The sequence below is a fragment of the Vulpes vulpes genome, chromosome 2 (genome assembly GCF_048418805.1).
Source record: "Vulpes vulpes isolate BD-2025 chromosome 2, VulVul3, whole genome shotgun sequence".
Lineage (NCBI taxonomy): Eukaryota > Metazoa > Chordata > Mammalia > Carnivora > Canidae > Vulpes > Vulpes vulpes.
The window spans coordinates 102,727,044-102,740,015 of record NC_132781.1 but is presented as its reverse complement, the minus strand read 5'-3'; the positions used below and the strand labels follow the sequence as shown (position 1 = coordinate 102,740,015).

The 12,972-nt window shown below is 38.6% G+C and overlaps 1 protein-coding gene across 1 annotated transcript in view; it reads left to right on the top strand.

Moving 5' to 3' along the window:
* The window catches only part of LOC140595958 (uncharacterized), a 145,215-nt gene extending 134,166 nt beyond the window's left edge, over window positions 1-11,049 (top strand). The window contains exons 37-38 of the mRNA XM_072742406.1: window positions 9,809-9,854; window positions 10,806-11,049. Of these exons, the coding sequence (XP_072598507.1) occupies window positions 9,809-9,854; window positions 10,806-10,942 (183 nt within the window). The 3' untranslated portion in view covers window positions 10,943-11,049. The remainder of the gene's footprint in view (window positions 1-9,808; window positions 9,855-10,805) is intronic.
* Window positions 11,050-12,972: the final 1,923 nt, after the last annotated feature.

Genomic DNA, 12,972 nt, shown 5'->3' with positions numbered 1-12,972 from the left:
GTATCCCTTAACTAGTTACTGTAGATCTAATTGATATTATTCCTTTTGTCTTGTAACCCTCATACTGGCTTTATAAAAATGATTGGTCTATTACCTTTACAGTATGTTTGCTTTTACGATAAAACTGTCTCATTATTTTCTTATTTCTAGTTATGGTCTTTCTTTCGTTCTTTCTTTCTTTCTTTCTTTCTTTCTTTCTTTCTTTCTTTGAGAAGCAGAGTGAGTGAGAACCAAAGTGAAGGGGAGGGAGGGGCAGAGGGAGAGGGAGAAGCAGGCTCCTCTCTGAGCAGGGAACAAACAGGGAGTCCCTTGCAGAGCTTGATCCCAGGGTCCTGGGAGACTGTTCACTGACAGCCATCCAGGTACCCTGGCCTTTTCTGATTAAAGAAGTCCTTTTAGCATCTCTTATAAGACCTATTTAGTGGTGATGAACTTCTTTAAGTTTTGTGTGGGAAACACTTTATCTTTCTTTCAGTTCTGAATTATAAACCTGCCAAAAATATCCTAGGTTTTTTCCTCTTAGCACTTGGAAAATATCATGCCATAATTTCTTTTCTTTTTTTTGAACTTTCTTTTTATATAATAAATTTATTTTTTATTGGTGTTCAATTTGCCAACATACAGAATAACACCCAGTGCTCATCCCGTCAAGTGCACCCCTCAGTGCCCGTCACCCATTCACCCCCATCCCCTGCCCTCCTCCCCTTCCACCACCCCTAGGTCGTTTCCCGGGGGTAGGAGTCTTCACGTTCTGTCTCCCTTTCTGATATTTCCTACCCATTTCTTCTCCCTTCCCTTCTATTCCCTTTCACTATTATTTATATTCCCCAAATGAATGAGACCATATAATGTTTGTCCTTCTCTGATTTTAATTGGAGTTCAATTTGCCAACATTTAGCATAACACCCAGTGCTCATCCCAAGTGCCCCGCTCAGTGCCTATCACCCAGTCACCCCAACCCTCCGCCCACCTCCCCTTACACTACACCTTGTTCATTTCCCAGAGTTAGGTGTCTCTCATGTTTTGTCACCCTCACCGATATTTTCACTCATTTTCTCTCCTTTCCCTTTATTCCCTTTCACTAAATTTTATATTCCCCAATTGAATGAGACCATTATAATGTTTGTCCTTCTCCGATGGACTTATTTCACTCAGCACAAGACCCTTGAGGTCCCTCCACGTCAAAGCAAATGGTGGGTATTTGTCGTTTCTAATGGCTGAGTAATATTCCAATGTATACATAGACCACATCTTCTTTATCCATTCATCTTTCGATGGACACCGAGGCTCCTTCCACAGTTTGGCTATTGTGGACATTGCTGCTATAAACATCGGGGTGCAGGTGTCCTGCCGTTTCACTGCATCTGTATCTTTGAGGTAAATCCCCAGCAGTGCAATTGCTGGGTGGTAGGGCAGGTCTATTTTTAACTCTTTGAGGAACCTGCACACAGTTTTCCAGAGTGCATGCCACAATTTCGGCTGAAAAATCCACTGATATCCCTGTAGTGGTTCACTTTGATATAACTAATTGCTTTTCTTTTCTTTTCTTTTTTTTTTCTGCTTTTAAGATTCTCCTTTTCTCTTTCAATTTTGACTTGTTATGTGTCTTGGTGTGAAACTCTTTGGGTTCCTTTTATTTGGGACTGGCAATGCTTCCGGTGCCTGGAGGTCTGTTTTCTTCCCCAGGTTAGGGAAGTTTTTAGGTATTCTTTCTTCAAATAAGGTCTTCACCCTTTTCTCTCTTCTTTTTCTAATGTGAGTTTTATTACACTTGATGCTGTTCCAGAGGTCCCTGTATCTTTATTTTTCCAATTCTTTCTTCTTTTTGCTTTTCAGCTTGGATGATTTTTACTACCCTTTCTTGCAGATTGCTGATCTGTTCTTCACATCTTTTAATCTGCTGTCGATTGTGTCTGGTGTATTTTTCATTTCAGTTATTGTATTCTGCAGCCCTAATTGGTTCTTTTGTATATGTTCTCTTTGTTGAAGTTCTCACTGAATCCGTCCATTCTTCCACGTTTGCTGAGCATCTCTGTGACCATTACTTTGAACTCTTTATCAGGATGACTCCTTATCTCTGTTTCATTTCGTTATTTTTCTGAGGCTCTGTCTCATGGCCTTGTTCTTTCTTTTGGAACATACTCCTCTGTCTCCTTGTTTTGTGTGACTTTCTCTGTTTGTTTCTAAAATTGTTCTTTCCAACTTTTCCCTCTTCAAAATATGTTGCTTTGAACAATGAATGTTAGTTATAAAGTCAAGCAAGAAGAAATATTTTTCAAAGTATTGTCTGGTCATTTCTCTCATTGGAGGTGTGGTGGGGTAGGTGGCAGATGACAGTGCTCTTCTTTTTCTGAGTTCAGAGCACAGGAGTCAGGCAGATGGAGTTAAACTTAGTAGGTTTGTTACTAATACATGCTAACGGATCGGAGGATGTGGTTTGGGTGGGTATGTAGGCACAGTGGGCTTCCCAGTTCTTTATCCCAAATTAGGCACTTCCCCACACAGTTGTAAATGGAGGAAACAAATGTTTGATGCCCATCCCACGAAGATGAGAGCGGACCTGAATTCATGTTACCATGGGTGAGCACATCTTTTCAAAAAAGAGATTTGGAATCTCATAAGCACTGCCTAGTGCCTTCTCCCCAATTCACTCATGAGGTAAATCTCCCTTCCTGCTGGGAGGGAGGTAGAGATAAATCCACTTGTGGGTAATGATGGTTTACCTCTAATTTCTGGCTGGATTTAAATTAAAGTTAGTCCTGCCTTTTGTACATACCAACTCTCATAATGATGAGAGGTTGGACAGAGCATAGTAGGTGGTAAAGAGAAATCTGTTTTGTGTTTAATAATCCACAACATAGATAACTCATTTGTTGATTGATTTTGGTAAACCAAGTTTTATCTGGAGGAAAAGAATAATTCTTTCCAGGAAGAGTTTCCTCCATTTCAGCCTCTTTGGTTCAACTAAAGATTTTCTCCTTCAAATTCCGTGTCTTGTGGTTTAAAAAATTTGTGCTTATAAATGCAGTCTATTAACTGTTCCTAATAGGAGTAAAGATCATTTCCATTGCTGTTTTTTACTCATAAAGCATTACAATTTGTAATTTAAATTACACTTTAGACTTTAAAATTTATAATTTAATTAGAAAGCTGTTTTGTGCCTCATGCCTAGTCGTTATTGAGCCACATGACAAACTTTTATGTGTTCATTTTCAGTCAGTTATAGTTAAAAATGTAGGTATTTTTCCTGAAGATGATGAAGTAACTGGCATAAAAACTCTCAGCTCAGGAGGACCTAAAGCACATTCCTGGCCTGCAACTCTTTGGTCTTTTGACCTGAGGCAAACTGCCATCTTTCTGAGGCCTTCTTGTCTCTTATGTAAAAGTAGGGACTTTGACTAACTTAGTGACTTTGATACCTTGTGGAAAAAAATATTTTTTTCAAAGAATGGAACTTCATTTGTTTTTGTTTTGTTTTGTTTTGTTTTGTTTGTTTCTGTTTTTGCATTAAACTGTATTATACAGAACCGAGACAAGTGGAGCTGTGTAGCTAAAAGAGAGAGGAGACTACAGCTGTAGACTTTTGTCCCTCAATCCTACAGTATCCCCAATGGATCCTTAGATTGGTAGTTTGGAAACAAACTGTTTTGAGAAAATCCTTCTAATTAATGAGTCTTCGAATTAAAATTTGCTGATACGTTGTTTTTATGTGTATAATTTTCTTACCCTCCTATGTTTTTGATAAATGGAAAAGTATAAATACAATTGCAAATATGTTCTCTTTATTAATGGATTGCAAGCTCTTTCTACCATCTAACTCAGTTCTCACCTGGAAATAAACCAGGGTCACAGAAGCAAGTATTTAGGAAAAGACATTTGGGGAAAAGATAATTACATTACGTTGATCGTTCCTTAAGGAAATGAAGGCAGGCACTTAAGTGACTGGGCCACCTAGGCTCCACTTAGTACCGTATTTAGACCCTATTTTGGGAATTCAATGAGAGGATACCTTTTATAAGAAATAAGAGCGTTCTAGATGGGAATATTTGTAATGCACATTTGATCCTTGACCAACATGGAATTGAAGCTGCAGGTCTAGTTTGCCTACACATGGACTTTCTTGGCTGTTGTGTTGTACTGTATTTTCTCTTATCTTTTTCTCAATAACCTTTTTTTTCTCTAGCTTACTTTATTTTAAGAATATATTATATAACACATGTAATGTACAAACCATGTGTTAATGGACTGTGTTATTGGTAAGGCTTCCCATCGCCAGTAGGCTATTAGTCATTAAATTTTGGGAGAATCAGAAATTATACAGTTTTGGCTGCACGGTTTAAGTGCACCTAACCACTGTGTTGCTCAAAGGTCAACTGTAGTTTGAAATATTCCCAAATATTCCATAATTAAGCAGATTATGATAAGTATAGTGTTTCAAAAATTGGTCCTAATTCATAGAAAGGAAACAAAGTTACAGTAAAAATTTCTTTTCCTTGTTTCTAATTCTAGAAACTTATCAATGTGAAACTAAGTTGGAAAACTGGTGCTAGCTTATATTTTTTCCTTTCCTGAAGCAGATTTTCTGAAATCTCTGTGTTCGCATGAAAAGAAGTACATCAGTCATCATATAGATAACAAAATATTTTTAATCAGTATTGCCAGCAGAATTTCCACATAACTTTTTGTAGTCCCACTTCCATTGTTTTATGTATTTAAGAGTCTGTGCTGAAAAATAGAGCATACAACATACCTTAAGATTTTGTTTTTCTAAAAGTGGAAAGTGGAAAGCTCATTCGGTGGAATAATTTATTAAACAACTGATTAAACTCTCATAAAGGGCACTTTTTCTGAAAATCACAAAGTATTTAAGTGTAAAATGACTCTTGTTACACTTTTTGTAACAGTAAGATCAAACAGGATCCTTCAGAAGTTATGTATATTCTTTTATTTGACATTCTGAGCTCCATTGGTTTCTATACTATTTTTATTTAAATTCAATTAATTAGCTTATAATGTTATGATATATATATATATTATATCATGCCCTGAGCCAAAGGCCTACTCTCAGCCACTGAGCCACCCAAAGGTCCAAAAATTTCATTATTTATTGGCTGAGTAATATTCTGTTCTCATTCTCCCTCCCTCTCTCTCTCTAATAAATGAATAAGATTATTTATTTATTTATTTATTTATTTATTTATTTATATCGACATCACATCTTCTTTATGCTTATGGGATGTTTCAAAGAACATCCATACCTCTCAGCTTGGCTATTACTGGTATAAACATATGGGTGCAGGTGCCCCTCTGGATCCCGACCAAAGTGATCTTTGGGATTCATAACTTCTAGCGCAATTGCTGGGTGTTACATAGGTAGCTCCTTTTTCAACTTTTTGAGGAACCTCTTGTACTTATTTCCAGAGTGGCTGCACCCGGTTGCATTCCCACCCACATCATAAGAGGATTCCCCCTTTCTCTGCATTTCCGCCAAAATCTGTCATTTCCATTATGAAAGGCGTGAGGGGGAAACTCACCGTGGTTTTGATTTGTATTTCTCTGGGGCCAACTGATATTGAGCATGTTTTCATGTGTCTGTTGGCCATATGTAGGTGTAAGGTTAGGTTGTGTACTTAGGACCTTTCTCCTTTCTTGAGAAAGGCTTGTATTGCTATATACTTCCCTCTTAGGATGACCTTTATTGCATCCCAGATGTTTTGAGCAGTTGTGTTTCCATTTTCGTTCGTTTCTATGAGGTCTTTAAAACTGTGCTTTAATTCCCTGGCTTCTTTAACCTCCGTGTATTTGAATTCTTTCCAAATTTCCTCTTGTGATCAAGTTCTAGTTTCAAAGCATTGTGGTCTGAAAGTATGCAGGGAATGATCCCAATCTTTTGGTATCAGTTGAGACCTCATTTATGACCCAGTACGTGATCTAGTGTGGAACACGTTCCATGTGCACCCGAGAAGAATGTGTATTCTGTTGCTGTAGAATGGAATGCTCTGAAGTTATCTGTGAAGTCCATTTTGTGCAGTGTGTCATTCAAAGCCCTTGTGCCCTTGTGGATCTTCTGCTTAGATGATCTGGCCGTTACAGTGAGTGGTGTGTTAAAGTGCCTACTATTATTGTATAACTATCAATGTGTTCCTTTAATTTTGTTATTAATTGGTTCCTAAGGGAGGCCTGGGTGGCTCAGTCGGTTAAGCCCTTGCCTTTGGTCAGGTCATGTTCTCAGAGTCCTGGGATCAAGCCCTCATCAGGCTCCCTGTTGAGTGGGGAGTCTGCTTCTCCCTCTCCTGCTTCCCGTGCTTCTGTTCTCTCTCTATGTCAAATAAATAAATACATGAAATCTTAACAGAAAATTGGTTTGTATCGTTGGCTGCTCCTACCTTAGAGGCATTAAAACTTATAGTTGTTCAATTTTCTCTTTGGATAGACCCTTTCATTATGGCATAGTGTCTTTCTTCATCTCTTAATGCAGTCTTTGGTTTAAAATACAATTGTCTGTTATCAAGATTGCCAATCCAGTTTTTTTTTTTAATCTCCTTTAATATGACGAAATGGTTTTCCACCCCCTCACCTTCAATCTGGGTTGCCTTTGTGACTAAAATGAGTCTCTTGCAGATAGCATATCGATGGGTCTTGCTTTTTTTTGTTTTAAATCCACTGGGATACCCTGTGTGTTTTGGTTGGGGCATTTGGCTTGTTTACATTCAGAGTAACGATTGAAAGATATGGATGTAGTGCCATTGTATTACGTGTAAAGTCCGTGTTTTGGTGTACTGTGTCTGTTCCTTTCTGGTCTGTGTTACTTTTGGGCTCTGTGTTTGCTTAAAGATTCCCCTTTACCACTTCTTGCAGGGCTGTTTTAGGGATCACAAATTCTTTTATTTTCTGTTTGTCCTGGAAGCTTTTTATCTCCCCTTGTATTTTGAATGAGAGCCTTGCTGGATAAAATTCTTGGCTGTAGATTCCTCTCATTGAGCACCCTGAGTATATCATGCCAGCTCTCTCTGGCCTGCTAGGTAGGTCTCTCTGGATAGATCTGCTGGCAGTTGAATATTTCTCTCCTTCTTGGTTCAGGCCCTCCTGTTCCAAGCTGCTTTCAGAATTTTCTCTTTGTGTCTGAAAGTTGCAAGCTTTGCTATTAAATGTTGAGATATTGACCTGTTTTTTATCGATTTTGAGGAAGGTTCTCTGTGCCTCCTGGCACTTGAGTGCCTGTTTCTTTCCCCAGATGAGGGAAGATTTCTGCTATAATTTGCTCAAATATGCCTTCTGCCCCCTCCTTCCCCTCTTTCTCTGGGATCCCCATTATTCTAACATTGTTTTGCTGTGTGGTAAGACTCATCTCTCAAATTCTCCTGTCATAGTCCAGTGGTTGTTTCTCTCACTTTTCCTCAGCTTCTTTATTCTCCATTGTTTTGTCTTCTATATCACTACTTCTCTGTGAAGCCTCATTTATCCTAGCAGTTAGAACCTTCATTTTTTATTGCAAATCACTAAGATTAACCTTTTTTATTTCAACTTGATTAGATATCAGTTGTTTTATTTCTCCAGAAAGGCATTCTCTAGTGTCCTCTGTGTGTTTTTTAAGCCCAGCTATTATCTTGATGGTCCTTATTCTGAACTCTCGCTCCAGCCTCTTCCTTCTATCCATGCTGATTAGGTTCCGGGCAGTCAGTACTACCTCTCGTTCTTTGTGGTGATATTTCCATCTTGTCATTCTGTCCAGAGAAGAAGAGATGAGTGAGAGAACAGAATATAAAAATATCAAGAATGACCCCAGATAAATACACTAAAGAAATCAGAAGAGACCTGAAGCCAATTTAAAGGTTAACAAAGGAGATAATAGAATTAGATAGCTGAAGAGAGCAGAGCAGTACACTGGATCCTATGTGAATTTTGGTCTTTTTGTTAGGAAATTGCATCCCCAAATGGTTAAGAGAAAACCTTGTATATATACAAAAATAAAATTAAATACAATGAATGGATTGAATGTAAGTATAAAAATGGAAATTAAAAGTCAAAATAAAAAGGATATTATCAGCCAGTTGAACACAACAGAGCAATATACTATATCCTAAGTATATTTTGGTTTGTTTGTTTCTTAGAAGAAACTCCATCGCAAAATTGTAAAGAATGAAAAACTTCATTATATGCAAAAATAAAATTAAACGCAATGAAAGGAGATTGAATGTAAATATGAAAATTAAGATAGATTTTAAAAATAATATAATCAGACAGATGAAGAGAATAGAGCAGTATAGTAGATTCTGGTTGTACTTTAGTCTATTTCTTAGAAGGAACTACTTCCTGAAATGATATAGAAAGAAAAAGTTCAATATATATAGGAATAATATTAAGAGCCGTGAAAGGATTGAATGCAAGTGTAAAAAGGTAAATTGTAAGAGTTGATAAACGAAGAAATTGGTTGAAAGCAAAAAGAAAATTAAAATAGAAAGACTAAGGAGTCCTGAGAAATAGCCATGAGTTCTATATACTGTTTGCCCCTAGCACTGGAGTTCTGCAGCTCTGTATGATGAGTAAAGTTGGCCTTAGCAGGATGTTGTTGCTGACCTCCTGAGGGAGAGGCCTGTTGCACTGATTCTTAGGTATCTTTGCTTAGGGTGGGATTGCACCACCCTTGCCAGGGGGCCAGGCCAGGTAAGCAGCTCCAGATTGCTCTCTGTGGCTTTTGTTCCCTGAAGGCTTTCTGGGCAGCTTTAGAGGATGAGAATGAAAATGGCGGCCTCCTAATCTCCAGCCCTGGAATAGAAAGATCTCACTCCCTACTGTGTCTCCCTGGTTTCTGTCTGCACTCTGTATTCACCCAGCCTGTGACCAAGCATTTTTATCTCAAGCACAGACCCCCTTTTGATTTTCCAAACTTTGCAGACCCCTGTAGCCCCCATTCACGCTGTGCCTCCAGGGGGAAGGAGGAGGTCTTGCCCAGTTTTGCCACTTGCTGGACCCCTGCTTGGAAAGTGGTCACCTGACTGTTCCTCGGTTTGGGGTTTATGGCAACATTGAGCTGAATGCCCACTCCTGGGCTCACTGATTGCAGCTGGCTTCCCTGCCAAATGCCTTGGCAACTGCCATACTCAGGCACCGCCCCCATTCCTTCTGTGACACCCCGCCCCCCGGGATCCTGAGACCACACTGTCTGTCCCACTTAGGATGCTGCCCCCCATTGCCACCTGAGCACCTTTCAGACAGGGATGTCCTCACTGGAACAGACCTCTTAAAAGTTCTGGTTGTGCACTCTGCTGCTATATCACTTTCCAGGACTTGCCTTCTGGCTTCCAGAGGCTCCCTGCCCCCCTGGTTTAATCTTCTGATATATGCCTGTGATTCATTTCTCCACAGCTCCTACCTTGCAGAAAGCAGTCACTGTTCTATTTGTAGAATTGCAACAATTCTTTTCATGGATCTCTGTCTGAGTCCTCAGGTGTTCAGAATGATCTGATACCTATGTAGCTGAATCCCAGGCACCAGACAAAACTAGGGTCTCCTACTCCTCCACCATCGTCCTCTTCTTCCAGAAATTCTGTATATTCGATTGATCAATATTAAATGTACTTTTCATTAGACTCCTCTAAACACCATTATAGGTTTCTTCTCAGTTATCCAGATTAAAATAAGTAGGGATTTATTTTATTTATGTGATTATCTTTGTATTTAAGCGAATTGTAACTTTTACTCTCTAAAAGTATCATTTCCAGACCATGTTTCATAAGCAAAATAAAATTCCTACAGTAATGTCTCTTGTTTAACTTGAACATTGTAAGTAACGTTTGACTTATTTCAGATGCTGCAGGAATTGGAAGACAGTATAACCGGAGAACTAAAAGAAGGTATGTTGCCAAATGTACAAATTTAGATGGTCATTAATTTCTGAAATAAACCACAAATAGTAACTGGCATCCCTTCCCCTTGTTAAAATTTTGTCTAGATATATCTAATAAAAATGTAAAACAAAAATAGTGAATAACAGACTTATTCCTCATTTGCTCATCGTGTTTCATACCTTTTTTTTAAAATCTGCAGCCTGTGTGCCTCTTAGCACTTTTGGCTGTAATCTTCCTTCACTTGTGCCATCGCTATGGAACTGTCAATCTGAAAATGTGGGTGTTCTCAGATTCTTGTTTCTGCTAGTGGTAGAAGACCAAACAGACCAGACTTGTCTTAGCAATACTTAGTTAAGCAATTATATAGTTCATATAGCTGTCCCTTGACAGGTGACATTTCAATCTCCAGCCACTGGTTTTGCCATTGGGTAAAATTCCAGGTTTCTTAGCATGGAATACAAGCACCCAAATCAATTTGGTTCTTGCCACATTGGTGAGCCTTCTCTGTGCTTTGCAGAGAGTAATCTTTCAGGGATCAGCCTTCCTATTCCCTCCACCGAAAAGCAGACAATATTGATAGAAAACCAGGATGTCCCTTCTGTGTGTTCTTATAATGTCTTGTTTTAAACCTGTCATGGTATATTTGACTCTAGGTATTGCCTCTTTGATTTTTCAGTTGATAGTATATGATTGTTCAGGGGTGGACTGTGCCATCAGCTTGCAATCTCATCTTGTAATGAGAAAACCAGAAGCTCTAGTATTTATCCACAGTAGTAATTAATTCAATGGGCAATCGTGAGCAAACTTGATTTAATAGTAATCTTGTATTTTATATTGTAGCTATATGTAGATATTTTTCATTCTTTTAACACTCAGAAGATCCCAAGTTTTTTTTACTAACTTCTAGTTAACTACAAAGTATTTCAGATAAAGAATATTATTCTTTCTCTTTTTCAGTTGCTCGTGAATTAGAATCAGGATTCTGTAGATCCTCTCCTTTAGGACCTACTGACGAATCAAATGTAAATCAAGATCTAGTACTGCAAGCATCACAAGAATATGTAGAGATTTTCAATAGAAAGTATGTGATCTGAAAGATATATAGTAACAGTTTATTACCTAGATGTTTAACATAACATTTTAATTGTTTCCCAGTAAATGTCTGATGTACAAAAAATCTTTATTAAAGGAAATTTTGTTATATCATGTGTAATGAAAGTTTATATATTATTTTAAGCTATGTTTCTTGGCATCTGATTAACTTTTAAGCATATTTTGTACATGGAAACCAGCATTATTGAGTTTTCTGGCTCCAATCTGCCCAAGTAGATCAGACCAAGTTGTCAATAATGTTTCAGGGATGGTAATTGATAGTTTTTTTTTTTTTTTGTATTTTCCATGTTTTATTACTACACATACGGATTTAGACACATATCATTTTGATATACTGCTGCTAAAGCTATCACCAATGTTTGTATGTATTTCAATTTTTATAGTGCCATAAAACCTGATAATTTTAATTTTAAATACTTATTATTCATAGCTCTTTCCTCATGGTGAAAAAGATATGCCTAAGGCTTTTTATCTTTTCTTTTTTTTTAATTTACTTTTTGAGAAGAGTCTTAAAATTAGAGAAAAGAAAAAAAATAGAGAAAATGACCTTTTCCCTCCAGAATGGTTTGGAAGTAAATTGTTAAATTGAGCCCAATTCCTGTGGCCCCTATATCCTGCAAGTCAGTACATTCCACATAGCTACCGTACAACCCTGCCAATCAGAAAATCAACACTAATACAATTGTCCCTTAAATAATGTGGAGCTTAGGGGCTCTGATCCTCTGTGTGAAAATCTGTGAACTTTTGACTCCCCGGCACTTAACTACTACTAATCTGCTGTTGACCAGAATATTTATTGTACCAAAACAGTCAATTACCTATGTTTTGTGTGTTATATGTATTGCATATGTATTGCATACTATATTCTCCTTATAAAGTAAGCTAGAGAAAATTGTTATTAAGAAAAATCAGAAGGAAGAGAAAATACAGTACTGTGTTTTTTAAAAATTGGCATATAAGTACACCCATTCAAACTATGTTAAGGATACATTATGTTTTTAAATTTAAATTCAAGTTGCCAACATTTAGAAGGGTCATCATTTTCAGATAGAGTTTTTGATAATTCATCAGTTGCATGTAACACCCAGTGCTCATCACGTCACATGCCCTCCTTCATGACCATCACCGATTTACCCCATCCCCCCATTCACTTCCCTTTCAGCAACCTTCAGTATGTTTTCTGGAGTTGAGTCTCTCATGGTTTGTCTTCCTCTCTGATTTTTCCCCATTCAGTTTCCCCTCCTTGCACCATTTCTTATATTCCACCTATGAGGGAGACCATATGATCATTGTCTTTCTCCAGTTGACTTGTTTCAGCCTGATATCCTATAGTACCATGCCCATTGATGTAATGGTAGGTATTCATCCTTTCTGATGTCTGAGTAATATTCCATTTTTTTAAAATTTTTTATTTATTTATGATAGTCACACACACAGAGAGAGAGAGAGAGAGGCAGAGACATAGGCAGAGGGAGAAGCAGGCTCCATGCACCGGGAGCCCGATGTGGGACTCGATCCCGGGTCTCCAGGATCGCGCCCTGGGCCAAAGGCAGGCGCCAAACCGCTGCGCCACCCAGGGATCCCCTGTAATATTCCATTTTGTATGTATACCACATCTTTTTTTAAAAAGAATTCATCTATTTACTCATGAGAGAGAGAGAGACAGAGACACAGGCAGGGGGAGAAGCAGGCTCCATGCAGGGAGCCGGACATGGGACTCTTCCCAGATCGCAGCATCACGCCCTGAGCCAAAGGCAGACGCTGAACCGCTGAGCCACCCAGGGGTCCCATACCACATCTTCTTTATCCATTCCTCTGTTGAAGGACATCTTGGCTCCTTCCACAGTTTGGATATTGTGGACATTGCTACTATAAACATTGAGGTTGGGATCCCTGGGTGGCGCAGCGGTTTGGCGCTTGCCTTTGGCCCAGGGCGCGATCCTGGAGACCTGGGATCGAATTCCACGTCGGGCTCCCGGTGCATGGAGCCTGCTTCTCCCTCTGCCTGTGT